This window comes from Bombus vancouverensis, chromosome 12, assembly GCF_051014615.1.
Source record: "Bombus vancouverensis nearcticus chromosome 12, iyBomVanc1_principal, whole genome shotgun sequence".
Classification (NCBI taxonomy): Eukaryota; Metazoa; Arthropoda; class Insecta; order Hymenoptera; family Apidae; genus Bombus; species Bombus vancouverensis.
In genome coordinates this window covers 9,685,075-9,706,052 of record NC_134922.1, presented here as the reverse complement: position 1 = coordinate 9,706,052, position 20,978 = coordinate 9,685,075, and the positions used below count along the sequence as shown (strand labels likewise).

Here is a 20,978-nt window from a genome sequence, read left to right as displayed (position 1 = left end):
TCTCCCGCCAACTTTTGTATAGTTTAAAATCGCCTGAAAAATTAAAGAAAGAATCCTCGCAATTATGAGGTAAGTAATCACTCAATAAATATGATTGAACAAATCGATGAACTTACTTCATCTGTTCCCGTCGTCTATTCTCTTATTTATTGAATTGTTGATATAATAACAAAAGAAACTTAATAAGTAGAAGGTTAACACACACATATTGGTAATAAATTCACTCCGATCGCTTCAAATATATTTTTTACTAACTTAAAAAGCTGAGCGAGTACAGGATATGATGAATTTGGATTTCCATGTTCGACTATTTTTGAATACTTCGGTCAATTCTGATAGAATTACAGTAGAATAAAAGACATACATATACATACATAGTATCTGGATACTGTCCAATTCGATTTTCGAATTGCAACTGCTCGCATCTTTTTTTCGAATACTTCCTTTATGATTCCTTTAAATAATTCTAAACATATCTATGTTCGTCGATATTATAAAAAAAATAATATTGAAGTTCTCTCGAAACCTGGTGTCCTTTTTTTAATTATGCAAGTTATGTTGATTCGAGAGATCGAATTGAATTGAAGTGCCTGAGCCATACATGACATTAATAACAATGATAATTATTATGACAGTTAATATTACGAATAATTTACTACATATTGCCATGAAATTTGCAAGAGAATGTCGATTTTTTTCTTACAAATTATATACAAATTTTTGTCGTAAAATGAGTGTTCTAAAAGTATTGCGAGATAAATATATATATATACTTTAAACTATAATTGCGACCGTTTCAACAATTGTTTTTTTTTTCTTTTTTACATATGTATTGCTGTAATACCAATTAATCGATTCATTATTAATTCCGCATACGTATCTCGTACAAAGCATCGACTCATTCTATTCTATTACATTCTGTTGTTGGGTCCCTCGAAAAAAAGCTACTCAAAAAATCGCAGCCACTGTCGCAGAAACTATCAGAAATGTCTTTAAAAAATATGCAAATGACTTCTCCAACTTAGGTTCGTGTAATTTCCAAAAACAGCAATTCGAATATTACAATGTTTCGTATACAAAAGATTAAATACTTTTACTCATACTAAAAAAGGAAAGAATTGTTTCTCTTTTGTGAATGTACTAAAGCATAGAAAAAGAATAAATTTTTAATGCAATTGCTCAAATGTTTAAGGGAAAAGTTACTTCATTATTTTGAGTCTATCTTATAATTAACAGTCTCTATTAAATCGACTGAATGTTCTATATAAGTGTTCAAACAGATGTTCTAGCACGTAATACTCTCGCTACTGTTTCAAATTAATATTTCTTAATGAGTCAAGGTGTTAGCAAATAGTGTATTGTAATTTACTTTTTTTAAGTACTGGTTGCATAATTTGATGGATATTATCTTTCATTCATAATAATGACTGAAATTGTTCATATGCGACCAACAAACCAATTGTGAAAACATTAATGAGTTATGCAAAACAGGTATAGATTAAAAACGCTACATATAAATATTATAATTTGCAATTTAGTACGATGAATGTCTTTTTTGGAAAGTGAAAATAAAGATTGCAATTGTTTTATTCTGAAACAAAATCAAGTGCTTATTAAAATGTCGTAGAAATTGATAGAAAGCGCAACCAGAATTAAGTCTTGAAGAATTTGAATGTCTTCCTTTCTATCACTGGACGATATATTTATGTCTTTCTAATTAATTAAATATTACACATTTAAAGGTTAAAAAACAGTCTATGTTGTAAAAACAAACAAAAGATACGGCGATTATCAACTGATCCTTATTTTCAGTCTGTATAAAATAAAATAAGGGGATAAAATATCTAATGTAAAATATACTACCGAGTACAGAAGAAAACACTGTACACTGATGATATAATATCTCTGCATAATGTAATGCAGTAATTAAAAGACTGGATATCTTACTAATTAATTTTTCACAAAGTCAGTTCTCCATATATAATAAAATAAGGAAAACATTCGCTCATGCTTGTGCAGTTATCCAACAAGATAAAAATAATAATTATACTTAACGATACAACATTGCACTAAATATCACTCGAATAACTTTCACGAGTATTTTCCATGTTAAAACACAATCTAACGCAATTACATTGTTCGATCCGCTGATAATCAATCCGTGTACTAATAATCAATCGTATTCGCTAAAAGAAATCCTCAACTTTCAATGACTATTTAGCAGTTTCCTTGTATACGTATACCGCTATTTTACCGACTTGAAATTTCATCATTACGATTCCTGGTACACATTTCTAAATACGTTTAGTTGATAGTCTAATTAAAGCCTACGAATCTAAAGTGCTCGTTCATAAGTGATATGTCGATTAAAATATATTATCTACGGGCGATGATGAATTTAATAGTGTAGCAGTATAGATTTAATCATATGAAACCGTATGTGCTGACAAGCTTTTTTAACAAAGATTTCTTTGGAAACCTTCTATGATAATCAGTTACAAATCTACTAACTTTGATATTATATCGCCTCAAAATCAAAGACGTTAAAAACATTTAATTCTATGAACATAAGTCTACTGTTTCAAATGCAAAAAATTATTCTATTCATACGAGTAATTAATTTTATGCACTGCAATGCCAGCACAGGCTCGTTTCACTGTCAAGTTCACAAATACAATTTGCAGAAGTAGGAACGAGCAGCAATACTTGTAGACACTAAAATTACCACGTTGTTGCTTCGTGATAAAAGATAGGATTGTTATACGAAAACTTGTGCGAGTAATAAAACAATTTTAATTTGCGCACGTTTCTACTTCTTGTTAAATGACGATATAGCTATAGCGCTTGATTCATAACATTAACATCTTTTTTTTTGGTGTTTTTAAATTAGATGCCAACAATTTGATATGAAAAATTCACTAACCATGATGGGACGTAGATTTTTATATGATTAAGTTTGCCAACAGCAGTTTGTATTTATCTCACTAATAAACTTCCTTAAATATTTAGTAATATATTTTAAGTTTCGATAAGATTGAGATATCTCAATAGTGATAAAACTTATTTTATGTTCTTATTGCCTAAAAATAGTTATCCGTTCTGAGGAACCAGTATTTTTTTCAGCTTTGGCATGTCATCACGGTCGTTCTCCCGCAATGACAGTAAAATTCTAGCCAAGTATTTGCAAAATGTAATTAGCGATCTTTACAATTAAGATGATATCAGTGTACATTCATGATTTTGTAGAAAATAATGTCATCTACTTCGGTTACAAGTGTTAGAAAGATTGACGCATTTTTCTTTTTATAGTTTATTCGTATTTTGTAAGCTTAAAGATGATTAAAAGTTGACTAGAGGCGATAATCTCTCGGATTTATAATAAACGAAGCTAAAGCTTCTATCTCTCGAGTTCAAAGTCTTCAGTTTGAGGGAATTTAAGATTCGAACGGCAGCATTTACATGAATTACATGGATAATGCCTCTTAGCCGAGTCTAGCGTCTAGAGTGAATGTAAGCTGCTTGATCTTGTTGAAAAGCAAAAGTACCGAATATGTCTTTCTTCGATTATTTTCCCTTTACAGTAGAAAGAATTTAATATTATTTAATTCGAGGTTCCCTATCTACCTCCTTAGAATATATATGTATACATATATATTTAATTTCTCAAATGGCAAAAGCGTATACAGCAATAGTAAATATAAAAATTTCCACGATACTGTCCTTGGCAAACTTTCTCGATCGAATTGCTTAGAATGTAATAATTTTGGGATCATGCATAATCTCTCTAATCTAATTATAAACAAAAGTAAGATCTATGCACTATGAATAACATTCCATATTTTTCTATTCTGAATATTCAAATGCATTTTTAGTAAGCAAAATTATTTAGTGTTTAATTTTCTTGTTATGTGTTGACGTATCAGTATGGATGACAACTTCCACTCTTAACATCCATTACAATTGACACGTTTCATGGCTATTGCCTTATTAAAATAGCTTTATAAACATATGTGCATCTTACGACTTCTTTTCTATAGAAAATGAGTCGTATAATGGCTTTGAAATTAGATGGAGTGAAATCTCGGAATACAAGATCTACATGAGGTTTCATGTAACATGATTTAAATATTAAATCTCCGTACGTCCTTTGTCTTTTTTCCTAAGATCTTTCTGCTATAACAATAACCTTTGTCATCGCTTAAAACACATGTATTAAAATCTTGTAGAAAGTCCATATCCTAGCATACGAGACGGCTACTCTTTAACATCTGTGCGCTTTAAATAATCAAATATTTGTGTAAACCACGATTTATCGTTCCATTTACTAGTTTAGGATATGTCACTTTGTACGAAGGCGCACTTCGAAAGAAAAGCATTAGTTGTTAAATTTGCAAATTCAAAAGTTTGCACTTGTCCAGGACGTTTCACCTTATATAATTTTCGTCCAAGCGTTTCTGATAGAAACCGAACTTTTGGATTTCATAACGAATCACGAGATTTTCCGTATCATGTGAAAATATTGAATAAAAACATTAGCGCAGTTCACAAGTGATCCATTAAAATACAAATTAAAAACGTCTTTTATACGGCATCTGCGTTTTTCCCACTTACTCGCAATCCTTATAAAAAAACTGTATGCGTGTGAGGCAATTTGAATGTTGCGACACTAGCTACTAATAACGGTAATGCAGTTAACAGTGCAGGCGCAACTAGAGGTGCGCCAACTAAAGTTTTATAAGATGTAGTTCCTATTAAACCACATAGCCTTATAACACCTGCTATAAAACCGAAACCAGTACACCTATAAAATCGATATATCTTACTATTAGTTCATTTTTTATTTAAATATATATTTTATTTGAATGAAATAATAATCAAAACGAAATTTACCTTAAATGAGTAGGGAAGCTCTCAACTGTAACCAAGGTAAGAGACGTCCAAGCAATAGCAAACACTGCCATAAAACCACCTTCGAAGCCAAGCACTGCAGAACTATTTGTGCCCACTAGAATTAAACACAGAGTAGCTACTGATGAGAGGAATAATGAAATACCAATCATTTTTGGCCGTTCAAGCACAGTGAGTGCTAATCCTGCTAAAACAGCAGCAGGCACGAAGGCCAATTGAGCAACGAGATGACCATGTAAAGCTTCTTCTATGTAAATGTTATAATCCAAATCGAGAGTCGGGCAGGGACCGCTTAAACTTAATTCCGTATTATTTTCCAACTTACATCTCGTAAAGACTTGTGCGGATAGATCTGTATCTACAAATCTAAAAGCCATAGACAATCATTATTTTATATCAAGAAAGGAGTACTGTTGTTAAATAGTAACATTCTGAATACATACTTCGAGTGTACAATAACACTGTCTGTAAAATGAGTTTTACTAGACTTTATGCTACTGAATTCTACAGATTGAAAAGTACAGTTATCGAAATCTACGTGACTGAATACCATTTTCGTGAATCTGAAACACAAATGCTCATATACAATTTAGTTCAGTATTATGTCACAAACTTTTTTCATAACTACTTACTTGCAATTTAAAAATGTCGAATCTTTGTATTGACAATTCTCTAAAGAGCCATTGAATGTTTGATTTTTATATTCTTTCCCGAAAATTTTTATTGTGTGAGCTTTATATTCCGTGGCGCGTATAAGTTTGAGATACTCAGGACACCACACCATAAGGCCATATAGTCTAAAGTAATCATGACATTGTAGTATCGTAGTATGATATTGTAAACAAGTGGTTGCTGAGGTGCGAATTATAAACAAGCGGTTGCTGAGCATGTGCGTAGAGGGGTTAAGACAAGAGATATGGGGCTAAGACAAAAGACAAGGGGGTTGCTAGGGGATGATAAACGAATTAACAGCAGTATTTACGATACTACAATATTATAAAACAAACAATTACTGACATGTTTAATGAAAATACATACCCGAATGATACAGTTGACCAAATAATTATAAGCACTATCGTGACGCGCAAATGAGGTGATACAAATAATTCCAGGAAGGAATTCCAAAACTAGAAATTCAATAAAAATTAATATTAGTTTCCAAAGATGTAAGATAAAAAAATATACAGATATTCATACCACTTCAATAGAATAAATTATATCAGCCAAAACACTAGTATGATTAGTAGGAGATGGAGGTGCCAAACCACGAGGCCTTTTAGTTGGAAGCTCTAATTCAGAAAGTTGATATTGTGCACCTGTTGCACCTTTCCGCGTGGTATTCTTTTTGTATATTTTCTAAAAAAATGCATCAGTTTCAATCAACTTTTTTATCTTATTACATTGCTTATCTCTTATTACATATACCTATTTTATACATAGATATAAAAAAATACCTGGTAAACCATCATTGCTTCTACATCTCTGCCTGCTTCTACCAAATATCTTGTACTTTCTGGTAGGAAAATGAGCCCGATAGTAGAGCATAATGCGGGTAAACAACAAAGTAAAAGGAAGCGATGCCAAGCACTGAAGTGTTCTTTGTTTTCAAGAACTACCATTTCTCCAGTTGTAGGAACCACTGCCCATGCTAGAAGAGCTGCATATACACCTCCCAGTGCTCCTGCTGCCACTAATAAACCAATCCATCTACTCCTGCTTAATCTTGGACAACATTCTGCTAGATATGCAAATGCTAGTGGTAAAGATCCCCCTACTCTGTAGTGAAATAAGATATACAGTTCATTTCAAATAATCTTAAAGTACACCTAAATAAAAAAAAAAAGATAGGAATTCCTTACCCAATTGCGGAACAAAATCTAGCACACATAAATGTTCCATAAGTTGGCATAAAAGTGGCTACACCACTAAATAAAGCATGAACAGACATTGCAGACAATAAAGATCTCCGTCTACCAATCCTATCTCCTAAGCCACCCCAAAATAATCCTCCTAGTGCAAGGCCCATTAATGTAATATTGCCTAAAATAAAAAGATGTGAGGATATTTATCTAGAAGCACATACATTGTAAGAAGGGGTAAAAATAAAAACTAACTGAGCCATCCTTTTTCATTATCTTCAATACATAGTTCAACCTCTGCACTTGGCAAAATATATGGTACAACAAAAAATTCTACAGTATCTGCTGCAAGACTCAAGCCTGTGCACAGAGCAGCCAATACTTGGAAGTAACCAACACCAGCCTGAAAAATAATTAACATTTTAGTAGTTAATTATACAGGAATGACACAAATGACAATATATAAATATTACTAAACAATGTACAATACAATAAATAGGCAGTTATTTTGTACTATTGTTTATTAAATTCATTTGAATAACATAAATAATATATAAATTGAAATATCTACAATTGATTAAAATATAGGTGTAACCTCCAAATAAATTATGGAAAACAAATGTATTTACTGGGAAATCATTCAGATAGCCCGGTATCTCTTTCGACTCATATTTTGTCTTTACAATCGATTCATCTAAAACTTCATCCATGTTGAAACTCTAAAAAAGTTTTAAACACTGGCAGTGAAAGGGTAATTAAACAGCTAAAGAAATTAACTTGGCTAAAAAGGACGCCATTTACTATAGGTTATGTTTTTGTTGTTCGATTAACCAAAGTTTAATATTTTATTTCGATATGTCGAAAAAGATGCAGCAGCCAATGTACATACAGATTTCAAATTTGTATGAGCTCATTGGCCTGTAACTACGCTTCGTACTTTGGAAAAAATATTCTAAAAATTGATTAATCGATAATCGATGCTTCGATATCTTTCGATAATCGCAATATGCTTACGATTGTAATTCAAATTTTAGTTACGTAGAAGTTTCCAGAGCAATTGGTGGCGAAACTCTTCGAACTTCGTGATTTTTTATTAATTCTATCGCTTACAATATGGATAAGATTGCTTGCTATCGTTAATACGTGAAGTGAAGTGTGAACACAGCGCTAATTTAATATTGTACGAACAAAATTGCATTAAATGTCTTGTAATTGGAGATAGACACTCTAAGATTATGAATCAGTGATGCAACTTATCTATCATAGATTCTTCTTTCTCGAGAAAGAAGGCTTTAAAACGAGAATTTAATAAAAAATTGTATAATCAACATAACGTTCACTCGAAATGATTTCGATTTTTCATTTCAACATAGACGCTATTATCCAACTATGATTCTCGAATTGTTATATTTCCTTCAAGGACTTTACGATAATATCGAAACAAGATCGATATTAATCATGAAAAAATACGGTTAACATAAATCTGATTCGATAAACGTTAAAGGATAAGTTCACAATGTTCGAACAACGAATTATTCAAAGTAATGTAAATGAGAAAAAGTGGAAGTAAAATCGTATATACCTGTTTGATAGCGTCTTCGTGAAACTGTGCTAAAAGCGTTGCATCGGTGGTTGAGTCAATGAGATCATGCTCAGCAGAATCGGCTGAACCCGCGTTCGCACCTGCGGTGTTAGTATTCGTCGATTGAGACGTCATCTCCTCAGTGTATAATCCTCCTCTACTGGTCAACGTGCGTTCTCCAGTTCCGGATATCGTGCCACCGCTGGAAGATGCGGGTCCACCCCCGCTGCCAACGAGCCACTGGCTTTCCTCCTCCGACGAGGGCATCACTGCCACAAACCATCTGCAACATCGTCAACGGCCTATTACTTCACGTAAACAACAACAAACGTATGAATTTATTATAGCATTTATTACAAGTTTTTAGATTACTTTCGACTGATTTCGGTATTTATAAACATAAATGAAGAAATGGAATTTAAGCAGAAAATTTCAGATAAATACTATGTTTTAGATATTTTTATATGTTATGTGCATTCTATACATTTTGCATTGAAAGTTTTCTGTAAATGCATAGACATTAGCAGTTTATCTAGATTACCATTAACATTAGATCTATCAGCGACTAAAGTATAAAACTTGTACCAAAAGGTTATAATGAAATGAACACTGTTAGAACTGCATTAGAACACCTATTGGTGTTTAGTAATAATTGAATGCTTTTCACTCGTTGAATTTTTCAATTTCATTTTCAATGAATTTAAACAATAGGTATCCTAATACTTATGACCACAAGTCTGAATGGAAAAATACAAATAACGCAAGGGAAACACATTTACCTATATACTTAATAAATATCATGAAAAGTCCTTAAAAATTATTGTCGCAAATCTATAAAATTACTACGAAAAATCACTACATATTAGTACTAGTATTAACGTCGAAAATAGTTGTCCTGGTGTTCTTTTTAAAATTAATTATTAACAATTCTATAGAATATGGAGGACCTCCTCTTTCTTCTGAAAAACACGTTAATGCATACAGGAATGAGATACTACAACTTTCACAGTTTCATAATGCTAAAAGGATGTTCGTCTGACGTAAAGAAAGGCTTTCGAAGACGTTAGAAAAATCTTATTTATACGTAATAATGTTGATCCTGCGTCAATGATGACGACGTCATTAAAGGTCGGCATCGAAGCATGCATTTTTCGTAGGCATTTATTATCACGGTTAGACGGGTTCGGAACGTGTCATCAAACACATACGTCGACACGCTAATTTATCGATTCGTGTTCACTCATACAAGTCGATCAGATGCACGCCTACGAATAACGCTCGCTGATAGGGTCTGCACTGCACGTAGCTTTATTTAAATATACACAACTACACATGTCAACCTTGCATCAACGTCGACGAGGTGGGCATTGTTAACTATAATGGAGTCTACGTTTCCGCAACCTTTTGTATCTCTTCTTTGACATTTTTCTCGCTTTTTCCCCCCTTATCTCTTTTTTCCAGCACAGCGATATATCTCCCCTACCACGCGTTTACTTCTCCTTCTCTTATTTTCATTCACTTTCCTCGCCGATAGATGATTAATTGATAGAAACAAAAAGAGGGAAACATTTGGCAAAATCTGCGAGTGTAGAAATTTGAATGTATGGAATATCAATACGTATTTTTGATTTTAGTATAGTCGAGGGATTTAAAAAAGAAGGTAATCCTATAAGTGACGAACGAACGAAGGATCGAACATTGTGGAGAATTAAATAATTAAAAAATTAAAACTAAGTAAATTAAACTAACTAAAATTAAAATTAAGTAACGTGAAGAATGTAAACAAGGTAACTTAATTTATAGCAACGATGTGCAATTAAATATCATTTTGTAGAATCAGATGCTTTAGATATGAAAAGATGTTCCATAATTGAGTACTTTTAGTACTTCATTTCACTGAAGTAGAAGAAAATGTTGTTAAAAACTTTGGAATTTCCTTTCGTACAACTACGATATTAAAATCAAAGCTCGATAATACCATGTGGACTTAAAAAAATCACACGTTACATTTATAGCTACATTTATATCATTTTCCAACTGAATTATTTTTAGTGGTTCTACAAATCGAGACAGTTGAAATATTCATACGCGTATATAGATCTAATCGTCTATAACTTCCATCGTTGAAACTTACATAGGACATAAATTTATAATTTTCGTTGATCGTGCTACATCGTGTTCAGACATGGAACAATCACGTAATAAACGTCAATGAGAATACGGAATATGTATAATACACGCGATATTTGTTCGTTCTCCTATACTTAATCGTTCGAAATTTATCAGATAATAGCATTCTTTTATACCTTTGATACCGTATGTTTGGTGCTTATTAAACATCTAGCAAGTTACAATTATCACGAGAAAATATTCCTATTACGAAATTCTATGTAATAAAACGTTCGATGCAGTAGGAAGTTAACGAACACTACTTGTCAATCAAATTACGAAATGTTCGAGAAAGGTAAATATTTGTCAACACTTTCATGATAAAACAAGCCATATCTATCTATACGTACGTTCAACTTACATACCGTGTGTGAATTGCATAAAAACGAAACAGATACAAGGATTTCAAACAAATTAAGAGACACATCTGAAAATTCTTCTTTTAATTCCTTTATGCTCTGTTGCGTGTGCTTAATACTGTACTTTAATAAATAATCAATCAACGATCGATGTATTTGTCTTCGGTAAAACTGATTTTAAACGCAAGTGTATTACAAAACCATCCGAAACAATTTATTTCTACCACCAACAATTAGTAAACAATTTTCCCCACAGGCCATTAATTATTTATTAATTAAACGATAAATGTATTTGCGCTCGGTAAAACAGCTTTTAAATTTTGATATATTCTTTATGAAACAAGCTCCTCCAAGATTCATAATGCGAAACAAGATTCTTCGCAAGCTATTAGTTATTAAGTAACTAAACGACAAGTGTATTTGTCTTTGTTAAAACTAATTTTAAATTCAATGAATTACTTCTTCTTCGAAAACCTCCTTGAAAACGAATATTTCTAAGATGAATAATTAATAAAAATGCAATTTTTCTCTGGCATATTTCTAAAAACATTCGCTTCTAATTGGCCTCTAAAAGAAAAATGTAAAACTTTGTTAAATGAAACGTTCGATTTCCTCACCGATGAAGAAAATATGGAAAAGCTCCTTCTCTTTTTTGAAATCCTAGATTAGATCGTAAGCCCCTTTGTTACATGACATGCACACGTACATACGCATATATTTTCTGCTGAACGGACTAATGTCATCCAAATGTTTCCTAACACGAATTCTAGCAGTGTAAGATCGACTGTTACGATTACGCGAATATCGTGTTGGTTCCCAACGGATAGGAAACAGAAGCCGTGGCCGTCTGGCGACGTATTCCAACCAGCACTCGTTGAATTTCTGTAGCACTTATGACGCATGACAGAAAATTTCGCGAATCTCGTCGGATATCGCGCGGCCAGTCTCTGACTGCTGTAAGCACCCTACTCGGTTTGCTTTAATATTCGCATGGATACGTCGTCGTCCGTGCGCAACATACATAAATTGCCATGATACGCACAGAGATAAATATGTCGACAGTAATCGTATTTAATTGGTGATTAGGGGATACAGCGAGTCAGAAATTTACTCGCACAAATCCAAAATAGTGGGAAAATTATTGTTATGATTATCACAAATTAGTAAATAGTCTACCTGAAGCGTTAGATTTAAGAATGATTGAGAACTGAGAAATGGTGTAATAGGTTTGATATTTGATTCCACTGTGTTTCTTTCGGTCATTTTAGACCCAATTATACGTTTCTGGCATAAACACGATATCTTCACACAATGTGTGACAAAAGTCTTATTGTTATGCATAATTTCTTGTTTTAGGAATTTAAACATTGCCAATTCTTTTTGTTTACTCAAATGAGATCAGAGATGATTATTTAGGAAACAATAGTAAGATCAATACTAAATAGAAAAAAAAACGGTGAAGTTGTAAGACAAAAAGTGTATTTTAGCAAACATTCATTTTATCAGAGTAATAACTTTTATAAAGCGTATCAACGATTTTACGACGTGGAAATAGGTATAAAATTATTATAACACGTTTCTCTGTTTGTTGTCTCACAATCAGAGTCAAATTACTATATTTCCAAATAAGGAAACGTATTATGTATGCCCAAGTATTGAAATCTCTTTTGTTTTCTTATTATTTTCTACACTTTTGTAACATTCTCGAATAATTTTGTAACTCACTGTACGTGTACAGTGTACAGAATTCGCGATGTATATTTTTTGTCATGCATGTCTACGTATGTAAATTTCAATGAGAACCCGACTAGGTGTTCGTACATTAAAATAACTCATTTCAACGGTGTAGCACTCTTTGTCGTATTACCTGGTTAATAGAAGATTTCCGCGAAATTTAACTCCTTCCGCACGTTCCTTTTACCGGCTAGTTTCTCCATCACTCGATTTCCTAACCGCTGTGCAACGACAATTAACACGGATGACATTGAATCCAAAACATTGGTCGTTGATCGTCCACTTATCGATTTTACATAAGATCAAACCAATTGTTCATTCGTTAAAGACGATGGACCTGCGATATACACTCGCTTCACGGTTGCACGATAAAATATTCGTAGGTTTGAAATGGAAGCCGCTATCGGTATTTTTGTATCAGTTGTCTCTGAAGAAACTGTGACAACAGCTGTTTACCGCGTATACCACAACATTATGCGTGTAAAGTACGATTCCTCGTCATGTTCGTATCACTGTATAGTACGATGATGTGTCCTAGGAACGTCCTGATACCAAACGGTGGTTGAAATAATATTAGTGTCTAATTCGAGTTTCATTTAGTTCAAAATGGATCACTTGCACGAATTCGACTGACTGTAATTCAATTACAATCTGGTAGTATTTGATTAATGTAGCATTGCCTCGGCCACTGATATTAGCTCTATTTCTCCCACAGGAAAAAATTCACGTTAATTTAATCTTTTGAATCTATAATTAATTATGAAAAATCCACACTTTTATATTATGTTTGTGAATTTATAAAAAAATCATGTTACGTTAAAAACCTCCGTTTTTTTGCGCGCGACGTTTATGTCTTAGAAATCAATGATAGGACGGCAAGTCGCTGATACGAGAACCCCTCGAACCTTTCTCGCGATAATGATTCGTTTTACAACTTTAATATCCCGTTTAATATCCCGTTAGAATGGTTTCGTAATATTTGCATCCTGGTGTTAGACGTTTCTTCGATGCCCGTAAAAAACAAGTAGCTTCGGTAACATTTCCACAGTATGAGACAAACAACACTGCGCGTGTATCGATTGAGGGAACAACTACGAGCAGCTAGAATCACCTTCGCTCTATATAGCGAAACCACCACTATACCTCCCCTCGATTCTTGTTCGACGTCAACTCGACGAGTGTTTGTGGAATGGCTCATACACTGAGGTCTTCCAAATCTAGACCCTTTACTAGCAAGGGTTGTCGACCTATCTACTATCCATCTATGTTTATATAAATATATTTCTTTCAATTTTTTCCTCCAGTTATGATTAAAATATTGAAACATATTATTTTTTTAAAGCATGGATTTTCAAGTATATTATTTTTCATGAATGGGTTTAAAATTAAACAGAAACAAAATTTTTTTAGCTGAGTATGGCATATATATATATATATATATATATAGATCAATCCTTTTTCGCTTATAATTTATACATAAAAAATTGCAATCACTCGGTAAGAAATATATACTACTATGTCAAAAAATATATATTTTATTAATCATCAGAAATTTCATCGTCCTCAACAGATTTTGCTTTCTCTTCCATCTTCGTCCGTGTGATTAGCTCCTTGGCTGGATTGAATACGCCGTTCGTCTGCACATTGCATATGTAACACCTTGTACTTTTCTTGTAGTGTTCTAAAGCACATTTCTCGCAGAAATAATGTTTGCACCTGAAAGGAAAATTCGTTTCACACATTCTACATCTAACTGATTTAGAAGATAGAATTTTGATATATACTTTGTAACGATGGGGTCTGTAAAACTACTTCGGCAAATAAAACATTTGAACGGTAACGTTTCTTCGTCGCTGTCGATTTCGTATTTTTTATCATCTTCGTCACCGCTATTATTATATTCTCCTGTGGCAGCTTCTCTTTCTAGCTGCCAACCTAATTTGTAATCCGACCGGTCATGAAGAAATTTACAGCTATCTGAAATTGAAATGGAATGAAATAAGTACATAATAGAGTAAATAATAGATGTTTTAATAGCAAAGATTTTCGGTCTGTTTACCTCCAAAGCCACAAAAACCAGTTTCTTTATAATCTTTACATATGTCTGGCTGATAATCCCACCTAACAGTTGCTCTAAGATTAGATGGTGCTCTGATTGGTCCTTTGCGAACCATACCACTGGAAGCATTTCCAGCAGCTGTATCTTTCTTCTTATAATATTGAGCATAATTATTCAAGCCTCTATAAATCTTATCATCCTCTTTTCCTTCCAATTCCTAAAACAGACAGATTGTCTTCTATGATATTGTTCTACCCTTGGATATTTTTGTATTGTATTTTTCTATTTACTTCATTTATTTTCTGAGCTTTCTCAAACAGAGCTTGAGCATCTTTGTCCTTCTCTGTTTCTGTTTCTAAGATTGCTGTTGCTCCTTGATCGCTTGGTCCTGCTGGCATAGGAGTTTTAGAACTCTTGTAAGACACTGTAACGCTTTCATCATCGCTACTATTGTTATCAATATGCCGTTGGTCCTTTAATTTCTTCGTATTAGTCTGTAAAATGCTGTATTTACAACAAGTTCCCATTTTTGTTAACACTTGAATTTCATTGCACATTATAATTTATCTAATAATTAAAAGCAACCATTACATGATTCTATCTAATATTTACACTTTGTTTCATAGGATTATTATCATCCTGTTTCTTTTCCTTTTTGACCACTGTAGTTTCATCTTCGCTACTCTCTATTTAAAAATTAAGAAAAATATGTTATTATTTATGGGTACTGAACATAACCTATAGATAATACTAATCGAGTTTATATAATGAAATTACAATCTATTGGGACGCTAGGACAAAAATCTGATGTTCTTTAAACGTACTTACCATCTTCATCATTCGCTGTTTTCCGTTTTCTAGCTGCAGTGCTCCGAATTTTTCTCCTTTTAAATAAAAACGTGCAGTTTTTCTTGTCTGTTGTAGATTCTGCGTCTTCCATATTTGTTTTGTAAACAACTTCGTCCAAATGTCTCTATAATTTCAAGATTTAATATTTTACGAATATTTTAAAAATCTGTGAAAATACTATTTCGATTCTCAGTTTGACCAGTCGATAACGAGTTTATTTAACTGAGTTCAACCCTTGAATAAGTACGTTCTGAAGGTATTGTACATATCTTTCGCTAAAAAATTAATAGGTTATATTTGGCTAATCAGAGATGCCGTAGATTGTCAAAATCTACCTCAAATCTATACGAAACTGTAATATAAATGAAATTATGAATAAAATAATTTCATGGATAACATAAATAGGAACTTGTTGTTTCATCATAACTTAATTTATAGAAAAAGAAATTTAACTAAAAATTAACTGTAAATTTTTAGCGCGTTTTAGAGAAACTAATATGAATAAGAAAAAAAATATGGCAATTGATTTTCAAGACAATATGATATTGTTAACCAGGAAGTATTTAAAACGTAAGATTATGTGTCCTGAAACAAAGTTCAGGCATCACGTTAAAGAAAGAATGCATATATTAGAACTGTTAAAAAGAACAGTGGATATGGGTGAAAGTAATTCTGCTTTGTTGATTGGACCTAGGGGTAGTGGAAAAACAACAGTATGTTTTCTATTATTAATTTCATTAGAAAATCATCACTTTTTAGTATTTCCTTTATATAGATCTTTACTTTTTTATAGTTGATAAACAGTATTTTAAAAGAATTGTCGTATGTAAAAAGTTTTAAAGAGAATGCATTGATAGTGAATCTTCATGGTCTTGTTCATACTGATGATCGGTTGGCTTTGAAAGATGCTACACGTCAAATGCAATTAGAAAATGTGGTTGGTGATAAAGTTTTTGGCTCATTTGCTGAAAATTTAACTTTTCTGCTTGATTGCTTAAAATCAGGTGATAAGAAACGTTCTAAACCAGTTGTTTTCATACTAGATGAGTTTGACTTGTTTTGCCAACACCACAATCAAACTCTGTTGTATAACTTGTTTGATATTGCTCAATCTGCACAAGTAAGTGTAAAGTAGAGTTTTGTATTGATTTAGGATTGAGTTGAATATCAATTGAATGTTCATCTCTTCAGGCACCCATATGTGTAATTGGAATGACTTGTAGATTAGATGTTATAGAACTCTTAGAAAAAAGAGTTAAATCAAGATTTTCTCATCGGCAAATATTTTTGTTCCCTGGAGACATATCATCTTCAGAACAACCAACATCTGCTTTTGATGATCGTTTAGAACTTTTTCGACATCTTTTAAGTCTTCCTGATGATGAGAATGTAAATAGGATAGAATATCAATATGAAGATTGTACAATAGATCCACAGTTTGGATCTGTGTGGAATGAATACATAAAAGGTTTAGTTAGTAATACTACTATGGTGAATCTGTTAAAAAGACTGTACCAAATTGATGTTAGTGAAAGAAGTTTTAGAAACTTTTTAGCAATAGCTGTTTCTACATTGTCAGAGAAGCATCAAAGACTAGATGTAAATGATTTTGTAGAAGCAAGTAAGATGTTTTCTCAAGATGACAAAGTACTAATGCTTGAGGGGTTGTCTGTATTAGAAATGTGTTTAGTAAGTGTATTTATTGCTCTCCTCCTTGGTATAGGATGTATTTTTGACAAACATGCTATTATTCTAGATAATTTCAATGAAACATGAAACAGAAATTTATGATGGAGAGCCATTTAATTTTGAAGCAATTTATAATCGTTATATAAAATTTGCTAATCAAAATTCTTCTATACAAACTGTTCAAAGGCCTGTTATTATGAAAGCATTTGAACATATTAAGGTAAGGGTTGTAATAACAAAATAGGAGTAAAACAATGTTGTTCTTGTATTATCCAAGTAGCTTATCATTTTCAAAACCATGCATATTTTCACAGAAGTTGGAGTTTTTATTGCCAGTGAGTGGTATGAATTCAAAAGTTGAGAAAGAGTATCAATATTATAAATTCGTACTCACCTCACAACAAGTTATAGAAGCTGTAAAAAATTATTCTGGATTACCAACAGAGATATGTCAATGGGCAGTAACTAACATGTAATCATTATGGATTATTTATAAAATTGCAGGTGCTAAAGAATTTTGCATTTGTAATGCATCACTCATTTGCAATTTTAACCAACAAATGAGTATTTTATAGAATAAGTATGAGATTTGTATTTTTTAAAACACATTTTTTTTACTATAATTATTTATTTTAAAGAAGCAGCAGTTTGTTTCTTATGCAATATTTTGTGTAAGTGTCTTACATATGTATTCATTTCAAAAGTATATGTTTTTACATATATAAGAAACTATGCATACTAGTGTATTTACTATTAAAAAAATATCAAGCGATTTTTCTAAAAACAACTATGGTATCTAATTAGATCACATGCTATCATGGCAAAAGGGTAGTTTGCATTTAGTAGTATGAGATTAGCATAAGAGTATATATAAATTTAATATTTAATAACATTGAACAAGGTGAAAACAATTAGATATTATTTTCTTGATGTCTATGTAATACATCTCTGTAATACAGTCTTCAAAAAGCAATTCCTGCCTATCATAGCATAAAAAACGTCCAATATTACGTCCTTGATAAATGAAGACAACAAATAATTTTTCATAACAATATTTTATCTGGAACTTATAATAAAAGAGACTTCTATTTAGGTGCCATGCTATTAATCAGGATATTCTATGTAGTTACAGTGTCTGTGATCTTTCAACAGGATTGTTCCCTATATGATAACATCTATAATATTCATTCATGTAGTTATGTAAGATTTTAATTATTTATCATAGATTGCCTGTACATTGTATGATGTAACAGTACTGTGTAAAAGCGTTATAACGTGTACGTGAATACATTTATATGTTTCTAATAAATCTGCTATCGTTATACAATGTTGGTAAGCATTAGGAAACACTAATCTATCCAAGCGAAGTTCGGCTTATTTTTATTGGTCAATGTAGTATCGGTAATCGTACTTAGTTTAGGACTCTTCGATAACTTTCTCCCAAGTAGAAGTTGTTTTCCATACTTCAGACGATTTTTACGATTATATTTTTGAATGTATGAATCGTGACCTATTGCAAATTAACTTGCGTAATTAATCGAGCAATGATATTTTAACTCAAATGCATCTTACCAGGATTAATTCCTACAGGATGTACGCTATTTAATTCGTGCTTTTGTGAAGCTGGTCGAAGAGCAGACATGGCTCTACTTATTCCTACCTAAAAGATATAATGCTACTATGCATAACCAATTTTATAATGTATACAATTTTTTAGCTATGAAGTATATATGTAATAGTTATAATAAAAACCTGTGGGTGTCGTATTCTATGTTCTACTAAATCTGCACCTAGAAGCTCATCATGAACACTCATTCTTATTGGTATAATTTTATTTATAAACTAGAAAAATGTAAAACGTCAAAAATTAAACAACGGATTTTGTTTGTAAGAAAACATATTTTGAATAATATTTGATACAATTTACCCATAGCAAAATAATAGATACTGTGAAGCTCCAAAGTGTTAGGCATAAAATTACTAAACATTGCACGCCTAACAAATATCCTCCTCCTCCTATAAGCAGAAAAATATCTCTGTGGAATTTGATCATTTCATAAGACAAATTTATGATTGCAAACCTTTGAATAATCCTTTTCTTCCACTGGTAGTATCAAGAGGATACGGATTATCTGCAAATAAACCTATAGCAAAAATACCCCAAATTCCACTTGCACCTACATGAAAGGAAAACTGGTCAATAAAATGAGAAATTAATAGAAAATAAAGTAGTAAAATTAGAAAGGAAAACTAAAACCATGTGTAGCACTGGCTCCAACAGGATCATCAATATGCATTTTGTCAAAGAGGGGCATGGTAAAACATGTGATAAGAGCACCAATCATTCCGACAATTATGGCCTCCCAGGTTCTGAAAAGGAAACAGCCACCTAACTGACTTTGTAAAGTTATTGTTAAGGTAGTAAATATCTTATTGAATACTTAAAAGTACTTGTACTGAAATTCACCTGTAATAGCAACCAGTGAACCAAGAATGCCATTTATTTGACTTAGAATGTCAATCTTATCTGGGCCATTTAAACTGAAGCCTAGCCCAACTAAACCACCCCCCATACTTGCTAGCATAGTGCAAACTGCTGCTTTTGCTGCATATTGCCATCTTTGTCCACTGACACCATATGTGCTACCACTGTTAAATGCTAACCAGCCCCACCTTATACAATTTTTGTATATTAATATATATCTGATAATCTACATCTGTAAATAGGCAACAACTAATTATTTATTTTACCAAAGTACAAATAAGCCCATGATAGCATTGACTGGACATCCAAGAGGCAATGGATCAATTCCATTGTCATATCTGCCTACCCTTGGTCCCAACATAAGGGCACAAGCAAGTGCTATTATAAATTAATATCTTAGGTATTGATTAACAAGTTATCTCAAAAGATGTTAATACTTTACCAGAGGTACCACCAACAAGATGCACTACCCCAGAACCAGCAATATCAACAGCACCCATTTTTTTCAAGAAACCTTGATCACCCCATATCCATCCTGCTGGTACGCAGTATACAATTGTATTTAAAAAGGAAAATAAACAGTATGCTTTGAAATTGCATCTGTAATCATGTAATATTCAATTAGAGTTAAAAAGCTTTATAGATTATTTTATATAATTACCGTTCAGCCATGGCACCACTAACAATGGTTGTTGAAGTGGTTGCAAAGCTTAATTGGAATAAAAATGCAGCACATTTTGGACCCATCAATACGTCCTCTATTGAAGGATCTATTAAAAAATCTCCAATGCCAATAAAAGGATTATTAAACTTGCTTGTTCCGAAACTCGTTGCGAAACCAAATACCCAATAAGTTAAACCGCCGAGTACTATGTCGACCACATTCTTCATCATAATGTTGACTTCATTTTTTAAAGAGACACACCCAGATTCTAACATACCAAAACCTGAATAAACAAAAAATTAATCTTTATATTTCTTGTGTTTTAATCTAGAACTTTACCCGTTTGCATAGTGAAAATTATAAAGGAATTCGTCACAATCCAATTACTATCTTCTTGATTCAAATTATATGCAGAAGCCAAATATCTTTTTACAGTTGAAGTGTTTGTAATATTTGTTTCATAATTTCCCATTTCCATATTAGTTCAAGACTTCTCTCACCAAGAGAATGGCATTAACTAGATGTTATTTTCTATTTGATCGTCCCAGAATGCAGTACTTCAAAGAAAAACATGTTAAAAATGAACGAACCACGACGAAAACATATTAACTATGAACGAGT

At 32.3% G+C, this 20,978-nt stretch overlaps 4 protein-coding genes across 8 annotated transcripts; 1 reads left to right on the top strand and 3 right to left on the bottom strand.

Moving 5' to 3' along the window:
- Nucleotides 1–89: 89 nt before the first annotated feature.
- Nucleotides 90–13,710, bottom strand: LOC117155384 (synaptic vesicle glycoprotein 2B). 4 transcript variants are annotated; one of them, XM_033331294.2, is made up of 11 exons: nucleotides 12,745–13,710; nucleotides 8,350–8,632; nucleotides 7,023–7,170; nucleotides 6,768–6,948; nucleotides 6,363–6,684; nucleotides 6,106–6,264; nucleotides 5,947–6,035; nucleotides 5,541–5,705; nucleotides 5,352–5,471; nucleotides 4,891–5,274; nucleotides 90–4,801 (listed from the first exon to the last, which is right to left on the bottom strand). In XM_033331294.2, the coding sequence occupies exons 2-11, from the start codon at nucleotides 8,614–8,616 to the stop codon at nucleotides 4,621–4,623; spliced, it is 2,016 nt and encodes a 671-aa protein (XP_033187185.1). In that variant the 5' UTR covers nucleotides 8,617–8,632; nucleotides 12,745–13,710; the 3' UTR covers nucleotides 90–4,620. The 4 variants fall into 4 exon arrangements, with proteins under 4 accessions (XP_033187185.1, XP_033187186.1, XP_033187183.1 ...); XM_033331295.2 differs by lacking the exon at nucleotides 12,745–13,710 and adding an exon at nucleotides 11,495–11,825; XM_033331292.2 differs by lacking the exon at nucleotides 12,745–13,710 and adding an exon at nucleotides 11,584–11,825.
- A 420-nt stretch (nucleotides 13,711–14,130) lies between these two features.
- On the bottom strand, nucleotides 14,131–15,630 carry mdlc (RING finger protein mdlc). The gene is made up of 6 exons (XM_033331572.2): nucleotides 15,499–15,630; nucleotides 15,283–15,356; nucleotides 14,961–15,164; nucleotides 14,671–14,887; nucleotides 14,396–14,588; nucleotides 14,131–14,327 (listed from the first exon to the last, which is right to left on the bottom strand). Exons 1-6 carry the CDS (start codon nucleotides 15,608–15,610, stop codon nucleotides 14,150–14,152), a joined length of 978 nt encoding a protein of 325 aa, XP_033187463.1. The 5' UTR covers nucleotides 15,611–15,630; the 3' UTR covers nucleotides 14,131–14,149.
- A 1-nt stretch (nucleotide 15,631) lies between these two features.
- Orc4 (origin recognition complex subunit 4) lies at nucleotides 15,632–19,104 on the top strand. 2 transcript variants are annotated; one of them, XM_076623566.1, is made up of 6 exons: nucleotides 15,632–15,762; nucleotides 15,997–16,232; nucleotides 16,313–16,639; nucleotides 16,711–17,208; nucleotides 17,276–17,428; nucleotides 17,523–19,104. In XM_076623566.1, exons 2-6 carry the CDS (start codon nucleotides 16,017–16,019, stop codon nucleotides 17,682–17,684), a joined length of 1,356 nt encoding a protein of 451 aa, XP_076479681.1. In that variant the 5' UTR covers nucleotides 15,632–15,762; nucleotides 15,997–16,016; the 3' UTR covers nucleotides 17,685–19,104. The 2 variants fall into 2 exon arrangements, with proteins under 2 accessions (XP_076479681.1, XP_033187460.2); XM_033331569.2 differs by having other exon boundaries at nucleotides 15,636–15,775.
- On the bottom strand, nucleotides 18,558–20,644 carry Amt (Ammonium transporter). Its single transcript, XM_033331567.2, has 10 exons — nucleotides 20,355–20,644; nucleotides 20,136–20,293; nucleotides 19,960–20,071; nucleotides 19,676–19,881; nucleotides 19,466–19,597; nucleotides 19,290–19,385; nucleotides 19,136–19,224; nucleotides 18,961–19,050; nucleotides 18,781–18,868; nucleotides 18,558–18,718 (listed from the first exon to the last, which is right to left on the bottom strand). The coding sequence occupies exons 1-10, from the start codon at nucleotides 20,630–20,632 to the stop codon at nucleotides 18,558–18,560; spliced, it is 1,410 nt and encodes a 469-aa protein (XP_033187458.2). The 5' UTR covers nucleotides 20,633–20,644.
- Between the last annotated feature and the right edge of the window lie 334 nt (nucleotides 20,645–20,978).